Source organism: Pygoscelis adeliae, unplaced genomic scaffold (genome assembly GCF_000699105.1).
Source record: "Pygoscelis adeliae isolate BGI_AS28 unplaced genomic scaffold, ASM69910v1 Scaffold317, whole genome shotgun sequence".
Classification (NCBI taxonomy): Eukaryota; Metazoa; Chordata; class Aves; order Sphenisciformes; family Spheniscidae; genus Pygoscelis; species Pygoscelis adeliae.
Genome location: NW_008825155.1, coordinates 1524767 through 1550836, shown reverse-complemented (window position 1 = coordinate 1550836; position 26070 = coordinate 1524767). Strand labels below are relative to the sequence as shown.

General features: G+C 42.0%; 1 protein-coding gene across 1 annotated transcript in view; it reads right to left on the bottom strand.

The window, feature by feature from the left end:
• The window catches only part of SORCS3 (sortilin-related VPS10 domain containing receptor 3), a 224577-nt gene that overhangs the window by 10383 nt on the left and 188124 nt on the right, over positions 1 to 26070 (bottom strand). The window contains exons 17-23 of the mRNA XM_009328454.1: positions 24467 to 24600; positions 19540 to 19653; positions 17888 to 18059; positions 10896 to 11082; positions 7760 to 7893; positions 3581 to 3704; positions 844 to 956 (exon numbers count right to left, since the gene is read on the bottom strand). Coding sequence (XP_009326729.1) covers positions 844 to 956; positions 3581 to 3704; positions 7760 to 7893; positions 10896 to 11082; positions 17888 to 18059; positions 19540 to 19653; positions 24467 to 24600 — 978 coding nt within the window. The remainder of the gene's footprint in view (positions 1 to 843; positions 957 to 3580; positions 3705 to 7759; positions 7894 to 10895; positions 11083 to 17887; positions 18060 to 19539; positions 19654 to 24466; positions 24601 to 26070) is intronic.

Genomic DNA, 26070 nt, shown 5'->3' with positions numbered 1-26070 from the left:
TACTTTCCCTGTAAAAATGATCAGCCTCCATTTCTAAGAACAGCTGTAGCTGAAGCAAAAAAAAGCAAGATACATTTTTGGCAGAATGTAAAAAACACAAAAGCTTGCCTAAATCTCTCTCTCCTGATTTCACACAAAACCAAAGTCCCTGGCTATTTGATATCATAAATTATTCTGTCCCCTTTCCTGCAAGAATATGAGTGCTAGTTTACATATTCTAATTAATCCCAAAGGAAGATTCAGTATCTTCCACCCACAGAAGTCTCTCTTTGTCCTGTATTTTAAAGGTAAGTTTATTTTCCCTCTGAATCCTCATTTTTTTGCCCCAGCTGGAAAGGGAGTAGAGGTTTATAACGTTCGCCAGTTGCTACACTTAGCTGCATTAGAAGACTGAGTATCAGGAAGAGGTAAAAATATCTTCCTCATGCATTCAACATACTACAATGTCTGTCATCTGAGATGAAGTGGATCAGCTGTTTAACAACACACAGCAACACTACCCCAATGTTTGGAGTAGAAAACAGTAGATACTGTAATATCAATTTGGCAAAATAAGAATAATAATGATACTATTACAATCTAGAATTTGTAAAGTTCTTAGGGATATTAAAAGCTTAAAAGCACCACAGAAACATTAATAAAAGCAATTATAATATTTCCACAAAATTCCCAATATATTTTACCTCTGTAAAAAGATCCAGCGTATTAAGAAGCTTTTTATCAATTTAAAGTGATAGCTTCATTACTGCTGTTCTTTCCCATTCTTTTAAGCTAGCATGTTGAAAAAGTACATGTTTTAACAGCCTAGTCAATGTTAGCACAGACGAGGAAACAGATGCTCACCTGTGCTAGAGCTCTCTCGATGACTTTGCCAATGTCTTGTCTCCATTCAGGGATGTCAGGGTTATAGTAGTCCAAGTTGGGCGAAAATGACAGGAGCTGAGATTGGAAATACTCTGGAATAGAAAAACAGTATTTATGAGAAGATTAAATGGGTTCAGGGTACAGCCAAGGATGCAGAAGACAACAGGAAGACCATAATTAAATTATATTAAAGCAAGAGAGAGAGGAAAGGCTGAAGGAAGAAAGAGGGCTGGCTAACATTAAGCAGGACAGAAAGCTTGCAAGGAAAGAATTCTTATAAGGGTTTTTATAAAGGACATTCTGCCCTAATGCCAACTTGTGGCTTTTCCCAGAAGAAATGGAAGCAAGAATGAGAGAGGTGAGAGGATGCCTTCCCTTCATGATGCCTCTGGGCTTTGTAATTTTGCCACTCAACTTCATCAGATTCTGCTTACAAGGAAGTTGACCAATAAATAAGGCAGCATCTGGCTGAAATTTGGAAGGTCTGTGCAATTGCATGCATTCTGCTCTGCAGAACAAACACTCACTGTAAATAATGTTTTCAAAAGCAGATATTATCTGTTTGCTCTCCTGGAGGGAAGCCATGAGTGGTTAATACCACAACAAATCAGAACCCAGTGGTGCTAATGACTGGCTAATCAAGCAATGGCTATTCAGGAAACACTTTGAAATTACTTCCTAATAGATTGCAGGGAGGAAGAAAAACTTCCTAGACTTCAAATACAGAACAATTTAAATTTTTCTCCAATTCTAAATCTCCCCTCTGGTGTCACCAGAGACCAAATGTGGAATCCTTATGACAACTGTGCACAATGGATTTGGACCAGTGGGAGGCACAGATCCAGGATGGGAATCACACTCAGATATAAGTTCTCAGGGTAGAAGATTCTCCTTTCTGTTTCTGGAGATGCACTGTGCCTCACCTTGAAGCACCTGATCTCCAGACACTTCAAATAAGTACCATTAATCATTTGTAAGAAGGTACTGATTTTAGACCAAGATAAACCAGCAAAAGTATAAATGAGGAAATCCACAGAATAGCAGGGATGTCCCAGTACAGCATTTATGTTGCATCTTTTGCAAGATCTGTTCTTTCTTTTTAGATGATGCAGTATTTTTTTACATAAAACAAGCATCAAAGAGAGCAGGGAAACTCTCTCAAGTTCTGAAGGCTTAACCCAGAGGCTGATACATAAAGCCTTTGACTTTTGAACCCTCAGTACCATGTCCAATTTATTTTTTGAGTAAATTCTGGTCTGTTAATCACAATTTGAGAAAACCCTGAATAAATCTCCTCTACTGCTAACACCAGAAAGCCATGCCTTCCTGCCTAGAGACATAATAACACAGGACACAGATTAGGATACAAATTTAGCATGGTGCATGTTTACCAAAGGTGTCACTCATTTATGTACTCAGATTTGAACTGATCACCAGACTGGGGGTCTGAAGGACTCCTTCCTTAGACCAGGTCAGTCTGCAGCATGGCGCTGCATAGGGCTATTTGGACGTTCCAGTTGGATCAATTTATCTTTGTGATAAAGCCCAAAGCGTTGGTTCTTTTAAATAGAATGGCAAAATTTCTTATAAGGTGTTTAAAAACAGAGCGTGAGGAACACTCTATGGGACCTACCGGGACCAAAGATCAAGATTATCTGTGGGGACCCCTCTCAGATACATTTGATTCAGGTTTATCCCAGAAACTAGTGGAAAGATGCAAGCTTCCCAGAAGTAAACACTGCATTTTGCAATGCTCAAAATGATCAAGTAGAGGGTTACTTATATTTGCTAATAGTGAGTTTGGGTATTACTAAATCATATTAACAAATTATTAAAACCCATTGCATTTCACAGCCAGGCAATCAATAAATATCTATTTAGCTGGTTGTTAAACCTGAGCATACAGCTTTCCAGTCACCAGCAGGACATTTATTTATATTTAATTACTGAAACGACACACAGTTCAACTACACAGTGCAACCCGAGTTATTTGAAGTCCAGGTCTCTCAATAAAACTTGCTATCAAAAGAAAAGTTTGCCCTCAAATGCTGGACGCCAACAACTGGATAAGGAAAATGAAGACTAGCTCAGGGTGGAAATTATTCTCTGGAGAAATCTCAAAGTCCTGGCCAAAACTGGTGAGAGCGCCCTTCAACTCAGCCTTTATCAAGCCCCAAACTGGGTAAGCTCTGTGGTCTGCCAAAGGGTACTTTTTGGAGCCCATGACATGCGGATATGGCAAGATGGGCAGAGATATCAACAACAGAGTCATTTCTGCCCCCTGTTTTCCAGACCCCTCCCACTTATACCACTAGTCACTGTATAAAGAGAAACACCAGCTGTATTCAGGCCACCTTAATGATGCATTATGACTACTTTCCACAGCTGGGAAGCAGAGGGAAGGCAGTCTGGCTGCAGCGCTAAGTGTTTTTTCTTTTGGGCATTCCCAGTCAGAGTGTACAGACAGACCAACAGGCAAAGGAGACACCAGCCACTTTACTACAGTGCTGAGCTTACAAATTTGGCTAGCTGCCCCATCCAATTCACTTCTGTATTTTGTGATCATGACACATCTGAGCTACTTCGTTTACAGTTTGTCTTCAGAGGTTCCTCCAGGCACTAGGGATTTCAGAGAGTTCATTTTGGTTTAGCAGTGACTGTCTGTTCTTCACCTCTAGATACCCCCCGAGATCTGATTGTAAAAGGCTGAGGGTACCATGCACTGCGACCTCCTTGGTGTCTTGGGTGAGGGTGTTGCCCGCAGAAACCTGCACAGTGACAGTGTTCATCCCCTCCATGGCAAAGATGTATGAGATGCTGCTCTCCAAGGTGATGAGGGGCTGCAAGAGGTAAACACAGATGGTAATTTCAAAATAGGGATGAGATTAACTCAGGATCACAACATGCACCTGACTAATCCACCAGGCCACAATATCCTTCTTCCCCGATACAGGAATGGTGCTCCGAGCCTGCATGTCCTGCTAAGGCCTGAATGTGGCTCAAACACCACCCAGTGAGAGTTGTCCCATTGGCAAAGGTTTCTCTCACTTCAGTAAATGCTTCCTGAAATATTCTTCCACTGAACTGCAACCCATTATGCTACAAATACCCCAGTAGAGCACAGTCAGCGATTCCAGAATTAGTGCTGCGGAATGCAGTGTTGTACACACACAGGCATGCACACTCAGCACAGTTGCTACATCAGCTGTGCAAAACACAGGGTCCAGCTCAAACCAGCATTTGAATATAAACCAAAGATGAGATGCTTCTTCAAACAATCCATATTGTTCAGATCCAGGACCAGCTCTTGCTCTTACGCACACAAATCCATCTCAGAGCAACTCTGCTCAGGACAGAGTGAGGGCACCCAGCATTTCCCTGTCCATGCTTTGAGCCTGTAAGCTAGCTCCAACCATAAGCTGGCAAACCATGCTAACAACGCTGAAAGCATGGCATAATACCTGCCGACCTGCTGTCTGAATGTGGCTGAATGGTTTCCAGAGTAAAGGTGACCTGCAGTTAACCAGCTCAGAGCCCTGGCAGAGAAAGCTGGCTTTATCTGCACCTTCTCAAACAAAAATGTCCTTGATAGCACTACAGCTCTCCTCTTTGCATGGGAAACTCTCACACTGATACACATCTAGATGAGAAAAGTGCACCATGTTCGAGAAAAGAGATTAGCATATTGAAAATCAAAGGTCTAGCCCTTGCAGTGCCATTGATCTGACAGCTGGTCTATAGACAAATCTCTTGGTTTAGATTAAACCATTAAAATGGAAATAGTGATACTAGCCTCCATTGCAAAAGCATTTGGAAGTCTAAGAGCACAGATAAAACCATTGTACCATTGCTATTGTCCACCACACTGCCAGTTTGTTTCCAGAGGAAAACCCCTAAACATTCACCTTCCAGCTCTCATGCTTCATCCCATCAGACTGCCAATTTGCCTGCATTTCACAACAGTGGCCATATATGCCATTTTCATAGCCAAATCAAAATTACCACTGGCATACACCAGGCTGGCAAACACATTTCTCTCCCTGCAGAATGCCGCCTTCCTTTTACCGCCTCATCCATGAGCTGAAAAAGCAGTAGGGGAAAAAAAAAAAATTTGATCACAGGAGATTCACAGACCAAGTCAGCAAGAGTGCCAGCTTGTGCTAGCCCTGGAGGCCTAGCTAACATATAGTTAGACATGCACACATCCTGGAGAAGCAGAATGGGCCTATATCAAACTGCATGACATTAGCAATCTTCCTGGAGGTTACAGGTTGTGATTCTGTGCAAAGGCAGGTAAGAGGAACCAACCTGGCCTTTAAAATCACAGGTTTTCCTTTTTGTATGTCTGTATGCTGGACATTCCATTATCATGGAAGATTTCACCTCCATCATGGAGTTTCAACATTCAGCCAACTCCTTAATTTTAATTCAAGCACCAAGACCTGGAAACTAACTCTAAATTAAATCAAGTAGTTTAAGGGTCATTTCCTCAAACCTATTAGACAGGTAGACACATTTATTAAACTGGACCTGTGTTAATCCAAGCAAATTGGCCTTTGGGTATACTGCAAAAATTAGCACAGTAGAAATTCAGCACAATGGTTCCAGCAGGGTGGGGAGGGCAGCAAAAGACCCTCAGCCAGGTCATTTGAATCTAAGACAACATTCGCCTGTGCAACAGCACAGAGAGTACCTTAGTGAGACTGCACAGTGACACAAGACACACTGATTCTGCCCAGGATGCCTACAGGCTGAACAGGAAAAGAAGCCTCAATCCCTCAGCATGGAACCAGAATATATCACCTAACAATACCAGTCACTATGTGCAATATTACACACCTCATCCTGCAACTCACATACAAACCAGTGTCCCCATCTTCCATCTGTACTAAGAGCGCCACAGTTTGCCCATGAGTGGGCACAGAGAAGGATCTGACATGTACATTAAACATCCCAGAAGGAATTTTGATGTGATGCAGACTGTTGTCCTGAAAAAAAGGTGGCTGCTGCTGTTATGTCTATATCCTTTGCCATATTTCTGTCAGAGTTGAAGTTGAAGTACATTTCATGAGGTAGCTGGAGATAATGCTTTGCAAAGAATGAAAGGTGCTCTGGGTCTTTGATCTGGCCACTGCTAAGTGGCACCATCTTTACTAATCCACTTCTCAACATGTGGATTACACATTTCAGCAACATGTACAATCACTCCAAGGTATCATCAGGATCAGCTACTCCATGCACAGCTGTCCAGAGCATCCATCCCAAACACATCTGTATCTGCTTGTACTCTGTTTCCTATGGGTCTGAAATTTAAGCTAGAAGATAAAACAGATAACAGATCATATTTACAACCCAGGTGCAAGTACCATGAGAGCTGAATGGAAATCTTCAGCAAACACTACTGCTTTGCTCTACCTTTTCTCGATTACTTTCTATTTCAAAAAAACTTTTTTTTAAGGCCCTATTCACAACCAACTTCTATATTAAGGACAAAAGCAATGGCAGGAAAACTCTGATACCTGGGTACACCGGAGGGCTTAAGCAGATGATCAAGTTACCAGTACTTAAATTGTCTCAGATGTACTTTAATGGCTGTCCATGTGTGAGCACTGAGACAAAAATATTTGAACTGTAATGTGATTTTGCATCCACCTCTTTCAGTGCAGTATAAACTATATGGAATTACCTGGTACTTGTCATGGACTCGATGTGTGTATGTGGGTGGTTGCCACAGCTCAGCTCGGGCACAGCAACTTGCCAAGTTATAGTAAGTGGGTTTTCTTCCTGAGCTTTTCCAGTGCATCAGTTATGCTTCCACAAAAATAGGTGAGTTCTTACAGTAAGCTTCCTAACTTGATGTAAAATCCCAGTAGACACAGCATTTACTCTTTTTTTTTCTCCTGCTACTGTTGGTAGCTAGGGTAGGAGGTTAAAACGCAAGCAGCTTTGTTAAAGAGAAAATAAAATACTTGTGTGCCTGCTATTTTTAATCTCAAGTTCCATATTTCATGTAAAATCCCTGTTTTTTTCTCCTGTGATCTCACCTCAGTGCACACCTTCAACTGCGACTCAATAATGTAGACAATGATGTGACTTAAACTGCTTTTGTAAATAACAGCAGATACTACAGTGCAAAATTATCAGCTGTACATTTCACAGCTGTAATGATGGAGGATAGTGTCTGTGTGTCAGCTGTCTCACTCCTAAAGCCTCCAATAAAAACTGTAGCTAATAAGCAATCCTGCTCTCTCCATTTGAAAGCATGACCGCAACTTGTAGTTTCACTTGCTTTAGTTATTGATAAAAAAAGCTCTTTATAATAAATTTTTGCCAATAATTTGAAAATTCACTACAAAGAAGTCTCACCTATCTCTCTCTAATACATCCAATACTGTGAACAATGGTCACGGACGGACACAAACAATTCATTGAGAGTTTAGCTTGAAACCTAGATACAACTGGTTATTTGAACACAAACAGCTTTAAAGTATTGTGTTGGAATCCAACATTATATACTGCATACTGCTACATAATGGAAGCCCCCATGGCTAGTTGAACACCAGAAGTTTTTAAACACTATGTTGAAAGCCAGTATCATCCCAGATATAGTGGTATATAATTCAGTTAAGTTGCAAGTGAATGCTGGTAATAGCAGCGGTATTCAAAGCTCAGTAGAGCTGGTAACAAGATGTAAAAAAGTAATGACTCCTAAGAACAACGGGTGAGGAAATAAACTCACAAAGGTCAAAGTTCAGATAATGACAACCCTTTTTAGGTAAGGAAGAAACTAAAACACAAAACAAACAAAGGCAAGAAGTTTTTATTAGGACTGAGAGAGTTCCCTGTCTGATGCAACAAGCTTAGGAAGTAAAAATGAACCAAAGGGTAGCTGTACCTTGGTGCTGTTACCAAACCACCAGAAGTAGGTAAGCGTGCCTGTCTGGCTGGGCCAAACTACTGCAGTAATGTTGACATCCTTATTTTTGATGGCGACAAAGGGCACGCTCAGATGGACGTGCTCCACTGGACCTGTGGGAAGAGATAGTTCATTATTAGAGGCTTTGAGTTAAATCCTCCCTGCACAGTTGTGAACAACAAGGATCTTTCCTTTAAATAAATCAAATGTCTCATGTCAGCAGTGAGACTCTATTATAGCAATACAAGACAATTTCAGCAGTCAATAAGCAAAAGAAAAAGATACAAGATTAATAAACATAAAATCACACATTTTTTTCTCACTCTGAATTCTAGGGGAGCCAGAGATGCACATTTTCCAAAGTGCTAATTTCAGACAGGGTCAGCACAGCGTTTAGAAGAATTTTTTTAATGCAGTTTGAGGGAGAACAATGAACCGGCTTTGCACTGGATAGGGCAAGCTGTTATTGAAAGCTTGAGAGATAGGACACGAGAGAAAGAAGGTGTTTTCTTGACAATATATCCACTACCAAGATTTGTGGGAAAATCATTTTAGCCAAGGTGATTTAAATCTGATTATATATTGGGCATTTATGACTTGATTAAATACTCCCTGACAGTTCTTTAGAAGGTATCCAAAGAAAGTTTCATGATTTTGGAAATACTTAGTATCTTTTTGACTTCAGCCTGACCTTGAGAACTCTTTGGGGAGTCAGTTACCACTAGCAAAAAGGCAGGAACTACTTGAAAGAGGTGTGCATTGGCATATCAAAGCATTTAGCAGTCAGAAGAACTTGTTTCTGAAAGACTTAAAAAAACCCAAAGTATCAATGCAAATTTGTGTCTAATAAATACAAATGTCCAGAATGAGTCCAGTGCATGAAGTTCAGAATTAAGAAGCCAGTTCCTCTCCAGAAAAAAACAACATGTGGAAAAAATACTGAGATTTTGTTTGTTAGTTTGTTTAAAGCTTTTACTATCTCCATTGTTTTCCTTCTTGTTTAATTTTTTTTTTTATACTGGTACTGAATTTCAGCTGGGAACTGCTGCACGTCAGACAGTGTTACTGAGTCTTTCTGGATGGTACCTTTTAGAACACAGCAAACTGATAGACCATCACTGTGAGAGGGAAAGGATGAAATAAGAAAGAAGCGAGATGGTTTTTTTGGGATAAGACATTAATTCTGGGAAGCAGGAAATTTGCTGATTTTAACTGAGACAATTTTCTTGTGTTACCTCTCAGCTTTTCAAGCATGAAATGGGGACGTTAATCACTTCTCCACACCTACTTGGATTACAAGGATTTTGGAGAGCAAGACCTGTTCTTTTACCACCAGAACATACAGCTCTGAGCACAATGGGACACTATTCTTGCTTTTGGCTCCTAAGAACTTGTTCTTTTTTGTTCCCCTTTTCCAAAGGGGTCTCCACCACCAAGTCACTCCTGAAATCTGCCCATAGCAAGTACTCTGGGTTCCCAAGAATAGCAAGTTCCCCCAAATATTTTGTGACGGTGCATGTAAGAAGAAAAATACTAATATCTTCACTTCCTTTAAAATGAAGGGATGAGCAGCTTGACAGCAGATTCCAGAAAGGTTGACTGACCACTGATAAAGCTGCAAGGTAGAAAACTACTGTTGCTTGAGGCCAAGGACCTTTTTTCTCCTTTTTTTCATCGCAGGATTCCAGCACCAGACAGACGGTATAATAAGGTTGATTTATATAGCAGGCATTTTTATCTGTACATTTGAGCTTCAAGGTCAAACCTCCTATATATTGACTAGTACATCCAAATATATTAAAAGTCTAGAACTGAGGTATCATCTTATTTCAGTCTTAGCATGAATGTAAATGCTTGCAAAATATTTCCCTAGAGATAATGATAATAAGTTGGCCACCTAAGAATGCTATAGAGGTCAAAGGAGAGACCTGAGAGGCTGAGGAAGAAGAGGGTAGAGTGGCACAACCAGGCCAAGCAACTGCCCCTCGTTGCATTCTGCTTTAAAATCCTTACCATGAAAAAGCAGTTCCTATGAGAAAAATCAGATAATCCACACAAAGCTGGTTGTTATCACCAGGTAACCATCACTTTTGTCAGCTAATGGCCCAAGGTGAAGGAAAAAACAGTTAATGCTCTAATAACAGGTTGTTAAATGCAGCCATGATTGACTTTGAGGGAATTATGAGCATAATAAAAGCTTCAAGGAACATTTATTCCTTCACACAGGGAGCTTGAAATTAGAAAGAAGAAAAAAGTTCTTGAGTTTTGGAAATTTCTGACTTGCTTCTTTCCAGCAGAAAAGCTCAAATAAAAGGCAGACAGGCTGGAAGACATTCTGACAGGCTAAGGGGGAAGCCAGACATGGTTGTGAACACCATTAGGGGCAAAACTGATGAGGTACATCTCAACACAGATGGAGCTCTCTGCCCACGAGATCTAGCAGCCTGCGAGCAGGACAAAGAACTGGGATCTTCCTGGTCTCATCCTGCATTCCACACCCTCCACTCTTCTGTGGCTTTGAGAAAGCCAGCTGGGGGCTCTGTATTTGAGTCTGCTCATTTGCCAAGTGGAGAGAAATTGCACTGATCTACCAAACAAGAGGGAGAAGTCAGGGATGCATGTCAAACACATGAAATATGAGCAGTAGCACATCAGTCCTCAGTTACATTCATATCCCAGGAAGTATGCTCAGCGTAATGTTTTTGTTTTATTTAATAAGCACTGTAAACTCCCAAATCCTGAATAACTAACTCAAAATTTAGTAGTTTAATCTAAACCTCTTGGATTTAGAAGTATATTGAAAACACACATTTGGACTTTGTTTCATATGCTGTTTGGTCTCTGACCCTTTCAGAAAGCCCGAGAAACATTTTCAAACTTTCCTCTGTACCTGTGAGGACTGCAAATAGACTTGTTTTAAAAGAAGCTTCCCTTCCTCTTCATTCAATGAAGTTTACTTAAGATAGAAGAGTGTCTAAAAGTCCAAGCCTTTGGAAGAGTATGAGCTGCATATGTAGCTGGCTTTGCATGTATTCTTAGGCTCCAGTGAAGTTGCAGGGATTTTCAGTAAGGTTAGTTTTTCCACCCAAGGAATCTAGCAGCTGGAAGTACTTACAGACCACATGCAGGAAGAGGACAGCAGTGTCAGAGCCCAGGCTGTTCTCTGCATATGCCGTCACCTGAAAGATTCCAGCACTCTTATACACATGCCGGATGCCATCCTCAACAGGGCTGAAATTAGCATAGGATATTGCAATGCCGTCTCCAAAATCAAGCTGAATGTTTGTCCTCTGGAGATCGCCCTGCAACAGAGAAGGTTGGGTTAGGAAACTGGGCTGATAAGAGTTATATTACCCTCCATCCCACTTCTCAGTTCCATTACATTGGCATAGACACAAACTCATAACTTTACCAAAAGAGCCTAGTTTTTTTCTGTCAGTCCCCAAAGGGGCCAGACTCAAATCAACACCGGGTAATTATATATGAGCAATGCTTAGAATAGCTGAACATTTATACCTGTAAAGAGATGTTATTCTCTCATCTTGGATTTAGAGATTTTGGGAGGGCAGAGTGCCAAATGTGCATATACGAAGGGGACCATATTTGAATCATCTAATGCAATGCATGGTTGGGGATTATGTGTCACCGAAGTGGCCAGGGCTTTGCACAGCCTTTTGTTGAATGGGTGGTGTCCAACAAGTACCTCCATCAGAGGCAGTGAGATGGGAGGCACTACACTGATGGTAGGCTAGATGCTAATTGGAGACCAATTGCCACGTGCACACGGGAGCATCAGGGACACTCTGGAGACAGGCCGATGGCTGAATTGGGTCTTCAAGACATTCCAAAGAAAGAGAACCTAGTCACTGAGATGTTGTAAGTCTAGTCTAAGCTAGTTTTGCAGGCTTCCTCTATAGTCTGTGGAAGGGAGAGAAAGAAAGACAACACATCCCATCCTAAGATAACTGAGACAGGTGACATGAATCATCTTCTGCAAATATCCATCCCTGTACCGTGATGATAAAGAGTCTAGATGACTAGTTTCAGTTAGAAATGTAACTTCAGGATGGCTGAATTTATACAGGTTGAGTCCCACATCGAGGACTGACAGCTTTTGCCTAATGCCAGTCAACACAGAGATAGGGCCTGGATACACAGGAGAATGAAGTAGATGACAAGAAAATCCCTTCTAGGATTACTGTCGATGACAGCTATTAAACAATGGAGGGAACAACAGGCAAGAGATTCCAGCATTGCAGGTATTGTCTGGAGGCAGCAGCTGCACTGTTTTAATTTAAATCATGCTTTAAACCACTGTAGTTGAACTGTAGAAGTGTCTGTTATTTCAGTTTCTTGAAGCCTTACTTTATACTTGTCCCCAGCTGACTAAAAGTAACACAAAACAAGGCTAATTTAAACAGAGCTAAAGCCCATTGTGGAGATTTCACTAAACTGAAATAAAACTACACCTCAGATTAAATCTCTGTAGCTTTCTGCATATATATAAGATGTATTGGCCCAAGTAATTTCCTTTCATGAAAGGTTTCCACTGTATTCACTATGGGTGAAGAAGATACCACTACCTTTTGGAGATGCTCCTAGCCCAAAACTGAAACCAATCCCCAGATATATTGAGGATACAAGTGAGACTCCAAAGTAAAAAAAAAAAAATTTTTCAAAAAATCCCCGCTCCTAAATTTAACTTGTTTGGGTTTTTTTTTAAATAGGAAATTCAGAAATATTTCATGGCCATCTCCTAAACCCCATTATAGCTGTAAATGCACAGGGTCAGGATCAAAGCTAATGTGCAGTTCCAGTACATACGGATCTAAGGGAGGAAAGCAACCATGTAACTCACAGTCAGTTCTGATGTACTTCCAGTTCCTTCACAGCCAGCTCAAATCCTGCAGGGTCCTACATCCACTGGGCTCACTGGAAAAGACCACTGAACTCACAGATTTCACTAAAGCCTCTGGGTCAAGTATTGCACAAAACAAACCATGACTTCCTAGAAAAACTGCAGATCAGACAAAGGGAAAAGATTGCTTGGGACAACCACACCTGTGACAGTCCCTAAAGGTTTTACAGCTAACAGCACCAGCTTTCCTTTTAGCGGTAGTTTTCAAGTTTACCTGTGTGCGGCAAAACACAAGGCTTGCAGCCTAAATTCAGACTGTGAACCTCACATCTGTAAGCGATTTTTCATATGGTTCGAACACATTCATACGTAGCACAGATCCATTTTGGATCATGACTTCTTATCATCCCAGGACAGTCAGGATAAAGGCAGAATATTGGCTGGATCATGGAAAAAGAGGTCCTTAAATCAGGATTAAATAGCTCACAGGCTGTTCTAACCCAAATGATCAGCAACTGAGACCAAAGGTGCACAACAAAGAAAAAGAAACAGCCATGAAAGGCAAGAGGTCCCAGCTCTTGCCTCCCACTGACTCCAAACTCACGGGAGCTGCTGTCTTACTGGCAGTTGCCATCAGCCTGTGTAAGTGGCAATGGCAGTACTCACACAGGCAGGACGCTGTGTTCTGCTACTGGTCCCAGCCCTGAAAGTGCACCTGATCTTGTCCTTTGGATGCAAACCTGGAAGCACAGGCAAGAAGCCAGGCTACAGTGAAGCAGGTCCCCTGTGTAGATAATCAGGACCACAGCATGCCCCACAGACTTACCTTCCTCATAGGCTATGCCTGCATTAGCAAATCAGTGTGTAGGAAGGGTATTTTTCGGATGTGAATTTGTCTTGAATGTATACTTGGAGTCTTCAGGTACACACCCATATAATCAGGGTTATTACATGTAGGTTTTGAAATACAGATATTTGGTTATATATGTTAGATCTCTCTCCTTCCTTGCTCCATCATTCCCATTCCACAGGAGCCAGGGGAGTTTTGTCTATTGACTTGATCAGGGCACCATTTTCACCTCTGTCCTACTAGGACATTAAAAATACAGTATAAACAAAAAAGAAAACATAGAGGACTAGAGTGGTAGTGACACTAAAACCTATCTATAATATTGAGTAGCCAATAACATCCTTTTGACAGAGAGTTTTTTAAGTCACTCAAAAATTCTCCAGCAGGGGCAAAGTTACACTCTTAGGATATTCAGTTATTTGATAGAAAGGCTCCCACAGCTTGTTAAACCTTTCAAAACCACTTCTCAAGGGAATGCACTAAGACCACAAGTTCATCCCATATGGAAGACACTGAACAGAAGATAAGAATTTGACCTCGGCTGGATTCATCACTGGTGACCTCAGGCTGAAGTCTCTTGCATGCATCACAGCAGCTCCTCTCTCATGCCTTACAATTCTCTTTTCTATTTCCTCCTTATTTCTCCAATACAATTCTGTTTGAAATGAGAAGGTTTGAAGTGGAGAAGCAGGAAGAGATTTTTTGTGACTAAACAGTAGCAGATGATCTTTTCACCCAATTATGAGAGTTGGGTCTTCAATGCAAAGCCTGCCCATTACACTAATCATGTTTTCTTTCTCCTTTCCATACCTCTGTATCCAGTATATAAAATACTAAAACAAGTGTGCTAGCCCCATACATGATGTCAGATATTCTGGAGTTTATGAATATAAATTAAAATAGAAATTAAGTGGACACATTGCAAATGGAAAAAAATCATTGCTCTCCATATATATTCAAAAGGCACATTTTATTGCTTTAAGCCCTGTAAACTACCAAAAGGGAATGAGCTAGGGGCTGTCACCAAGATTGGAGCTCTGTGTACTGAAATCAGTGAGCAGGTAAAGGGTAGTGGAATGGGTGGAGAGGAGTATTGCCATGGAACAGCCCTTTAAAGTCATTTCCCCATCAAGACTTGCCTGGAAGCCACACTAGCAAAGTGACAAAAACTGTAGAGACAGAACAGTGGTTGAAATTTTGGCCTTCTGAAGTTAAGAGCCAAACTCCCACTGATTTCAGAAGGGCTATATTTCATCCAACATATGTTTGGGGCTGGGGGGAGTGGAGTGTATATACATGATGTATTTTGGGTCTTCTAATGAAGCTCTCAAATTGTTTGCATAAAAATATGACATGGATGTGGCTATTTCTTTCTATAAACACAGTTTAGCAATTTTCTAACGTGTAGTGCTCCAATACTTGCTCAGGCTTGTCCTTTGAATAATCACTGCTTGCCTTCTCACCTCACTTGCAATTACAACCCTGTTACAAAGCCTTGCCATCACCTTGTAATTACTGCAAGAGGGAAGCTGTGAGATGGCATAAACAGAAGACAAGGGAACAGAAAAGTCCAGTAACTGGAGCTGCCACATAAACAACCATTTAGGCCTGAGGGGAGTTTATGTACCCTTCAGAGGGGAGCTGGGGATGCACGGAAAAGATCAGGTGCAAAACCAGATTAATAGATCTGGTCAAGAACACAACTCCATACAACAGCAATTTGGCAGTCTGTTATTTCTTTGTGATCAAACTCAAACTTGGATTAAAAAAAAAGGTAAAAAAAGGTCCTTATCACCTCATGTTCCCTTGCATGTATACACAGTCCAAATCACAGTCCAGCCCCATATTTCTAAAAACATAGCAAAATCATTAGTCATTCTGCATTTCTTTGACCATTGTTGTTGCCAGGCACATTTTCTGAATTACCACTGTGAACAATACTACTAAAGCTAAATCTATAAATTCTGAGAAATTTAGTTTTCAGTTAACTACGATAAAGTCTTCATTTACCATTGGACAGCATAAAGGTCAGTCACATCAATACATTGAGGGTGTGTACTAGAAGGTAGAAAGGAACTGATGGCTAATCACAAAGTTGCTGATCAGGGTTAGTCTGAAAGAGTAGGAAGGCTGAATGAGACCACACAGATGTATCCATAGGAGGGCTTGTCAGACTGCTGTTTGGCTCAGAAAATGAGCGTAGACATAGGTGCAAAACACCCATCAGGAAACAGACTGACCAAAGAAGATGGAGGGAGGCAGGAATGAATCTGTATGGCAGCAAGTTATGTAATAATTAAGACCTCTACAGAAATTATTTCTTCTAACTTATAAGGAATATTTTGATGACAATTCATTTGTCTCAGGTTCACACTGACAGACTGGAATACTTTTACCCAAAATCTCAGAGTTGTTTTTTTTTTTTCCTCTTAAAATGTCTATTCTTTTAAGAAACAAACTCAACACACAACTCTCTGGAATAAGCTGTTCACCCACAAAGACATCTTCTTGAAAATCCTCCTCCCTTAGAAAAAAATTGTTTCAATGAAATGTTTTTCTAACTACCCTTATTTTTCAACAAAGGACATAGAGTGAACGCCCTCGCACATTTATTCAGCTGCCTCTTCAATCTCTAAAGCCTTGTAAAGACTCCACTCTTCAGCTACCTTGACTGCTGCCTGATTCCCCATCTGTTTATCATTCTTTGTACGCAGCAGTTCCGCTCGAGTTCCTTAATAAATTACTACTAGATTCCTAATTTTTAGATTATGTCTGTTCTCTTCTGAACTCCCACTCACAGTGTCTATACAAATTGTCTTACCATGTCAAGTCTGCAGAATATAAAAGAATCAGCCAGGTAGACAAGAAATCCCCTTTGTATAAAAGCAGAGCATGCATGAACCTCTAAGGAAGTATGTAAAAAGGCCCTGTCAGATTAGTGTGGTCCCAATGAAACATTTAGTTACTGTATAAGAATTTAGATTAATAGCAGTGTGTGTGTGCTTATAAGGTATCATGAGACAAAACTTCTCCATGGCAGTATGCTCAGACTTATAACAGCTTCTTGTATACTTGAAGGTCTTTGTAGTTGCCAATGGAGGCTACTCCGGGGACTGGGAGGGGAAGGGACACTAGGCTTGCACTGTTTCTGATATGATTTCCCTAGAGAACCACTGTTGCTTGTTGTCAGAGGCAGGATACTTAGGAGACAGGCATCTAGTCTGTCCTGGTGTCATTATTCTTATGTTTGTGACCATGACACATCTGGCTCCCAGCTGTCCCCAGGTACTGTCCCAAAATGAAGTACACAGGACAGAGTAGATGACAAAATGTATTTGTGGTTCTCCAACACCACCTCGCTCCCTGGCTGCGCCTCCTGAGAAACCCAAAGATATTAGAAGTGAGGTTGTGAGTTGACCCTTCTGTTTAACCAGAAAGCGGATGTAACACAAGCCATTGTGGGAAAATCACTGTTGGACCTCCAATGACACCTTCCACGGGCAGTCAAAAGCCAGCAGGGGTGGCTGCTGCAGCAGGTTTTGCAGGTTTTGCAGCAGCTACAAACACAGCAGGGCTTTTTGTGGTGCAGTCACATATATCCCTAAACATCAAATCACAGACCAGAAGAGGCATAAGGTCATTTGAAAAACCCTCCTGTCAGCCTGAATACATACCAAGTGCCTGCCTCAGCTATCCAACTGAGCCACAAGGCTTGGTGACACAGGCTGCACCATACATGTTTGCCAAGCAGAAGGGTACCTGACTCAGAGAGATCACCAGAAGTGCCTCAATATTTTGATGCTTCAGGCACCAGCATGGCCTGGTATCACTTACACTACTGTTGGCTACAGAGGGAATCATACCACATTATAAATAAAACAGATATGGGCTGGGGAGCTCAGGGGTGGTTTGAGGAGGCTCAGTTCCTACTGCAAAACAATAATGTCCCTCACTGCTCCCCATGAGTCTGAAAATGTTCCCCACTGTCCTTAACCTTTCCCAGCAAAGCTGCAGCTAAAGCTTTTCATCCCAGAAACAGAATTATTAAGCATAGAGACACCATTTTTGCCTCACAAACTCCAAAAAATGCAGTTCATTGGAGGCAGCAAGAAGCTAGTGAGTAAATATGTTTTTTACGAGATCTATCTTTCTTCAGCATCGGCTTCATCATCACTGGTAGACAAGATAATCGGCCAAATACTCCTTTGGCTTGACCCAATATGATTGGTTTGTATGTTTCACATATAGCCCTCTTTCACGAATTTTCCTCTATCTCAGGAGTGTTCATCATTTCATCACCCCACCTGATCGCTATTATCTTCTCAGCAGCCTGACATATGAAAGAAGAGAGTGCCAGTCCTGCCACACAGTGAAAGGTTTGCCGAGCCCACTAACAAACCTCTTCCATAAGGATGATGAAGGTGGCATTGTGACCCTGCTCCGTGACCAACTTTCCATCAGTAGTGAGGATGTGCAGTCCCCGAGGTGCTTTTCCAGGGCATTTCTCCATCTTGGCCATGTACTTCTCTCGCAAGCCATCTGTGCAGTTGTTAGACACGATCCTTCGGTACCTGGGGAACAGTAACAAAAGGAGATTGGGTTCAGGTGGTGGGCAGAAAAGTTTCTTCGTTTTGTTTTTGTTTTGTTTTTCCATATTAATGCATGTGTTTTTTCAAAGGCTAGCTGCCTGCATGATTCCCTCACTGAAAGAAAGAACCAAAGAAATTTAACGCTTTATTAAATTGGAGAAAGCCAAACAAATCACAATCTAACCTTCTCCAGAGATTCTCAGCAGCATCACTGAGAACAGACACACATTGTGGAGGTGAATTATTCTGCACTGCTAAAAGGCAGAGAACTCCCCCAACTCCCCATGCCTGCAGGATTGCACCCTGCATCCCAGCTTTTTAATTATGCTTTTTATTACATTTTGCCTACCTCTACTCTGCTAGAAGGCACTTGGAATGATCTGCCAAGAGCTTTGTCCAATACAATTTTAAAATGATTCAAGGAATGTTTTTTTCTCTTGGCTCTTCCTGGAAGAGGTTAGCTAACTAGCAAGGCACTTGGCTATTCCTGGTGCTGTTGAGGGAGATTAACCCCTTCTAGTAATCTCACAGTAAAAATACAGGATTGGTTAGGAAGACTCAGACCCCAACTATTTTCTTTTTGCTCTCTGTCAAGAGGGCTACAAGCAGTCATACTGACCAGGGCTCCTGTAATTACATCCCATATTTATAGCAACCTTTTAGCTGAAAGGGGGTCTCTGAAGTTAAGCGACTCCAGACTCCCAACAGCCTCACTTTGTTCAGCCATCTGCATCAACCAGCCACGAACAACCCTGTCATAACAATCAAGGATGCAGGACCCGTGACTCAGAAGCAGCCCTGCAAAGTCTTCAGGGCCTGCACTGCCTGAGAGGGAACATCGCGATTTTGCACCAGTCAGTGCAAACAGAGTTTCAGAATATCCCCCACATGATAGCATTTGCAAAGTGATACTACCATAATAAACCAACACTTGCCATCTGTTCTGGGTAAAACCAAGAGAAACCAGCACATGTAGCTTGTCTGAAATCTCAAGACATTGTATATACAAAGCGAAAATGGCAGAGGAAAAAAGAGATGATGCTAAAAATTGCTCATTTGAGACTCCCTAGAAGCTGTTATAAATAGCAGCTGTAAATAGTAAGAGGGTCAATGAAAAATGATGTGAAACACCTTGAACCTGTCCTTTTAAATGTTCAGCTGTCTCTCAGATAGACCTTCTGGATTCGCGTTTTAATTTTGCAGCAAAGGGGAGCTCCAAGTCTAGGCTCCAAGGATCATACATCACTTGACGGCAATACAATATCTACATGTCACTTATGTTAATGTGCTTCTCCCTGCCTCTGAGGAATGAGGCAATGTTCCATACAGATGCTGCTGCAAACATCACCTCACGAATAAGACTGGAAAAGAGCCAGGCAGGATGCAGAGAAAAAAGAACCATCCAGGTTCTCTTGTCTACTGCAAGGTCACCAAAACCAGAGAGATTGCAAGGTTCACTTACCCAGTGCTGTTCAAGTAGCTCTGACCAATGCTGCAATCCTTGGACAGGGAGGACGGGCTGAACCAGAAGGCTGGGACACACTGGTTGTTGCTGTGCCTCTCATACCCATAGTCACTATGGAGACAAGTCATGAGTGCATCACTGTACCCATTCACTAGATTTAGCTCAGAGTTTTAGGTGACGTTTTTGTTCCCCAAAGCACGTGTGTGTTGGTGGCTCTCTGCTGGATGGCATGACATCATGGATTGGGCTCATCCAGAGACAAAGTGCTTGATTAGTTTGAGAGGCAGGAACACAGTTCACAGGAGGTATGTGATACCCGACAACACCAGAACTACCAACCTTGCAGAGCACTGGAGGACTTGTATCATTTGGTAACAAAACATGGGCAGAGATTCAGAAAGAAAATTGTATTGTTAATTTCTTGTCCTATTAATCTCTAATAATGTCACTTGTTGGGTTCTTTTGGTTTGCTTGCTTTTTGCAGTCTTTGCTTTCAGAACAAACTAGACTAATTCCAATATCTGATGCCACTTTTTCCCAACGAAGCAGTTAAGAATATAAAACACTAGGAGCGCTTCCTGAACAACTAGCCAAGGTATGTATATTTATGTATGTTAATGGCCTCCCTGCTCTTTGGCTGAGCTATGACTGGCCTGAAAGAAAACCATAGCTGATGTTTTTCCAACACTAAACTAAAACAACACAGCCAACTTGGTAGTCTAAGGATTACATGATACCGTGTCACATGGGGAAGGTAAGCCAGGGTATTGATGCTTCCTTGGACCACCAAAGAGTGGCAGCGCACAAAACCACATCCAAAACTTCTTTTTACAGCTGCCTTTGCATGCCAATACAATGATGAAGCAATAGGATTAATCCAAAGCTCTGGATCAGGTTTCTATGCCTAGCCTTTATTGGCAGGCTGGATTCAAGGGGCAAATAAAGAGGGATTCTGGATTTTTGCCTGAAGCAGGTTAACAAATGCCAACAAACTAAATCTCTGTGGAAACACGGACACTACAGAAGCCACTGCCTTGAAAGCTATCTGTGCCCTTTAGGACACTCTGAGTTTTATCCTTCCCCTATTCAGAGTCTGAATTGCCAACCGAAAGTCTCTAGGAAGAGCCTTGGTGAGACAAAATTGTGCTACGTCCCCAGTGACCCAGGAAACAGTGCTACTGTTTCCTTTTTGAAGGGCAAAAATTCTGCAAGCTACTTTAAAAGGTTTGGAGATTCCCTAATGCTCTTTCTCTCAACATTCAATTTAATCATTCTCAGTGGGTCCGACCTGCACAGTCAAAAATGCCTGGTAGTGACTTGGTAATTAAAAATATTCAGGAGGAGCTGTACTTTGCCCCAGAGAAGAAAAGAGCTGCATAAATATTTAATAAAATTAAAGACAACATTGCTGTATGCCCTCAAGGTTCTGAGCTTGTTCATTAACTTCTGGTAAATGTATATTAAAACCTTGCATGCTGCCCACCTTCCTTCTCATAAGCCCCAGGGTTTGCATAAGTTAAGGAAATAATCAAGTCCAGCTGCTGCGCTGTCTTTCTCAGGAAAGCTATCTTGACAGAGTAAATAAAGAAACAGGAGGAGGGAAAAGAAAGATCAGCAAGCATTTTAATAACACTTCTGAGTTCCTTCTGCCATTCTCTCTGTCAGAAAAAGGCCAGGGTTTGCTTTTGGAAATGACTGCGAGGGTTGGCAGGAGTCACCCCTGATCTTGATTCATGAGGATTTGTTGAACTGGGGCCCGGGATCATGGTTTATGCCCCTGAAATTCAGGTCAACCTTATATCTAACAGCAGGAAACAGATAGCACTGCAACATGAGGCAGACAGGGGCAAGGGCACTGTGACCAACTGGGAGGGAGCACAGGCCTCACAGCTTGTGCTGTAGGGCTCCTACAGCCATTTGTCCTATCTGCGCAGCTCTCGAAGGCAGGCGTCATCACACCTAGTAGCATGGGATGCTCTGTGACCAGAACCAGCCTCCAAATATACTTACTGGGGAAGCACAGGGCCTGTCTGTTGGGACCTGATGGTCACTGTACTCACACAACCCCAGCTGTGGACCCTTCTCCTTTCCCTGACTCTCCACAGGACCTGCTCAGTTCACACACAAGAGACAGGCCAGTCAGTGCTTCCAAGAACAACTGGCAATTGTGAACCACGCCAGAAAAGGCTGAGTGGACATCTTTCCTTTTCAAAAGCACCAAGTGAAAGAATAGGAGCTGTCCTTCCAACTGTAGATACCTACAGTGGGAACGTATCTCCATAAGCTCCCTGCATAGAGCCTTCTTCCAGCCAGCGGAGAGAAAAGGCACTTCTCAGCACCTCCCCTTCTCATACTGACATCCAAAAGAAGGCAGATGAATCATATTCTAGAAGAACCTGTATCTTGCCACTGACTAAATAACTTTAGAAGTCACAGGTCAGAGCAGATGAGTCCACCCTTCCTCTTTGAAAATCACTTTTAAGATAATGAAGGTTGGCGCCCCATTTCCAGCACTGCTAGTGTTTTCTTCAAACTGATTGCCTCACACCTTCTTCCAGTCAGCCCTGCAGACCAGCATCAAAACTCACCCTTAAACTGAAGTTGGTTCTTCTGATTCTCCATCACCAGCTATAATAATTTTGCAACTGGAAGCCAGTTAACAATTCTGTTGACAGCGCAGAGTCTGAAACAAAACCCAGTTTGCTGTCCTCTAACTGCATTTCCTTGGCAGGACTAACAAGGTGTGGCAGGTGCACCCGCCCTGACAAAGACTGCGGGCACTAAGACCACTGCGTCCTTACTTTTCACGCCCTTACTTTCGCGCCTTTAAGGTGGCGAGTGCTGACCGCCATGTACACACTTTGGGCCAGTAATTATGGTCACACATACACCTCGGGTGAGGGGTAAGAAAGTCAAGGCCCTCAGCCAATTAGAACTGACCACAGGTCAGATTCGACTAGGGTATAAATGGAGCCCCACTGGAGGGCAAGTGGAGCCGGTCCTCCTCGGAGCAGCGGGTCTGTAGTCGGGGACTCTCCCCTTGGGTCAGGACGCCACCCAAGGAAACTCCTCAAGGCTGAGAGCCCTCACCTTATAGGTGAGTGACTGTGCACACTTTGGATCCTCATTTCTAAAGCCGGCTGTGCACTATTAATCTCTCACACACCATCCTGAACCTGTGGTTTACTGATGTTGTCGGAGAGTTGACACCTCATTTCTAGTTAGTTTTCTGCTAAACAATTTTGGTGTAAATAAAGTTTATTTTTTAATCTCTCACCTGCCTAATTTGATTATGTGAGCCTCCATGACACAAGGTTAACAGCAATGATCTCTCATGTTAGTGGGAAAGTTAAGCAAAAATGATACTGAACACATGCAAGGAACACGTCAATTGATTGAAAAGGCGCATTCTGATGCAGACCCTTTTCAAGGTAGAACAGCACTTAAGGCCAATTTAGCTACCACAGTTTTCCACTTGCAGCTTAGAAAAAACAAGCTTCACTGTGAAAACAGAAAGCTGGTGAGGCACAAAGCCGCAAAAAAAAAAAAAAAAAGAAAAAAAGAGCAAATTCATAAGCATCTCTGGAGATCGGTGCTTGGTTCAGCTCAGAGGCATACGCCAATGCCAAAGGCAGATAGTGCAGGGCAAGACAGTTTGTTCATCCTGCAAGTTCCCATGATGAGAACAAAGGGAAAAGATCTCCTGAATCAAGCTAAGGAGTCTCAGATGTAATTTTGGCATTAGGAATGAGTTAAACATCCATCCAAATAAGGTGAAAATCTCTGCTCTGTATCTCTAAACCTCTCTTAGAGCCAAACTACTCCAATATTCAAGAAAACACTCTGGTCTATATTTTTTATTAATTTTTGCTGCATTTCAGTGTGTCCGTGTTCTAAGAAGAACTGTGAGTCTCAGCTGGCCTAAGTCCAAATAAGTGTGCAGATCTCATGCCTCACACCTCTTCAGGAAGGATTCGAAGGTAAGTGAAGTTTTCAGAAATCACACTGATACCAGATCAGACACTGATCCTGATAACCTACTATAAAAATGAAAATGTTTTCTCCGTTGATCTGCTTTCAGAGTATTTTGAACTCCATTTAAATGACATTCTGATCATTTAAGCTCAAACATCACAGCTATTGACAGTCTTAAATCTTTGAAATATTGCCTATCACAGGTTCCCTGTAGGAAATCCTTGTGCAGAGATCCTGACTTATGCATTCTCCCATCTCCTATCCCTGATTGTCAAGCAATATCAAGCAGTGATTCATTTTCTCCCTGGTTTATTTTTAAGCTGCTTTCAAAGTGACCTTAAAGCAGTTTGGAAATTATGGCCCCATTAAGTTAGAAACACCAATATTTATGCAAAACAAGTAGCTACATCTGACAAGGGTGGGCTGTACAGTCATGTCACGGCAGCCTTTTCAGAAATTTCTCCAGAAATTTCAGTAAAACATTGCTGAAGAGTAACAAATGGTTCCCGAGAATTCAGAGGTATAATGATAAAAATGTGCATGTTTTGCTAGCTTGCTCCCTAGGTATTCAATGACCTTAGAAGTAAGGACTGAGAAATTCCCTCTTTTTCCTGTAAGGGACATGCTTTGGACCAGAGAATAGTCCTGGCTGTCACTCTTCTAGAATGATAGACAAAAAAAAATGTCAATCAGTACTTGCAATTTTCTGCTTCTGAATTCCAGGCTTGGATTTCTCATGGAGATTAATAAATCTCTCCTGCAGATGCAGGGAATACCTCCCTCATACAACAGGTATGGGGATCACATCTATGCTGTATGGTATGATCACAGCCACAAAGCTGCATGACACCCAGTTTCTCTGCAAGGTTTTCTGTCCTGGCAGTAGCTCGGCCACTGCCAATGCTTACAAGAACAGTCCCTGCAAAAGTCCCCAGAGTCACATACTCACCACTCAAAGTCCCCTTGACCGCAGACACATGGTTCAGACACCACAGTTTGGGAATAGTCCCGACCTAGGGAACACTGGGCTCCAGGCTTGCGTTTTTTATAGATCTTCCTCTCTCCCATGACACAAGGCTCCCCCTTCAGCAGCCAAGGAAGAGGAGGAGAAATAAAAACAGAGAGTTGTAGTGGCAGCTGGGCCCTAAATGGAGCATTTTGTCGAAAGACACAAAAGGCAATGAAAGCATGCAAATACCACTGGGAGACTTGGGAGCTAAAAGTCTAGCTCCCTTTTGTGGCTTTGCAAACTCAAAAGCCACCTTGGGAGGACCCATGAGTGCAGTGTGTTCAGCATTGAGTTGGGATGCTAATGACAATGTGCTCAAAATGCCTGGGTGCCCAAGCCATCGCAGGCACCCAGTTATGCCATATTTCAGATGGCATCCACCAATGTATCTAGTCCTATGAATCATCCTGAAAAGACAATGTGGATGTACTCCAGGGTTTCTTCCATATGCCAGATGAAATCTACTACAGGAAGAAGTGCCCAAGCCTGAAAACCAGGGCAGGGACAAAATCTAGGTAAGGAAGCCAGGAGTCCTGGCTCCCCTCCTCTTTCCTTGATAGACCTGGCTCTGTTATAGACCTCAAATAATTTTGATGGTGTGTTATACCGAGCTTTTTGAACACAATGGTTTCCAAGAGCACTACTGGGAGTAGCTAATCTAAAAGAAACATTTGACATTTAGGTGAGTTGCTATAAATAGAATTTTCTCTGATGCAGAAATAATTTGTCTGCATAGAAGTAAGAAAAAAAGACAACACCTAATTGAAACACTTCTCCTTCCCATTAACAGTGATTCCCAAGATGGCTGCCTGGTTACACGTCTTCCCTTTTCTTTCGTTTAAATTATTTTCATTTATTCAATTCTATGACTTCAGTTATCTGATACATCCTTGCCAAATTAATGCTCATTTCTAATTCATGGATTTCATTCAGGAATATCACAGTGCCAACAGTTCTGGCTCTAGTTATGTTGCCCTGCAGGGAGTGGGATATCATACTGGTGGCCAGTAACCCAGAAGTAATCTTCAGAGAGCATTGAGCTCTTTCAGTTATAGTGGCTTCAGGACCTAAATATATCCAGCATGAAAATAAGCCAGAGTGTATGAAAAGCAAAGCATGTATCCTTGAATAAAATGAAATAATTTGGTCTTCTCTGGTGTCTTTTATTCAAGGGCTCCCCAGAGTTTTACAGACACCTGCAGGACCTGCAGGATGAATAAATGTTTTTATTTTCATTTTTGAGTAGGGAAAAGAGAGGCAAAGTGAAAGAAAATTATTTTCAAGAGTCACTGACAGAGCTACAAAGAGTTCAATGTCTCCTACAATTCTATCACAAGGTGAGGTTTTACATTGCCCTGAGCACTGAGGGCAAGAAGATCCAGCTGGTGCAATGGAATATTTTCATACAAAGAGAAGTTAACAATCTCCCTAACTTGCCCGGAGAAGACTGGCCCCGCATTTATTCATGCATATGCTTCAGGGGAAGTAAAGCATCAACAGGTTAGAACTGTGACTCGATGGATGCAAAAAATCCATATGCTCTG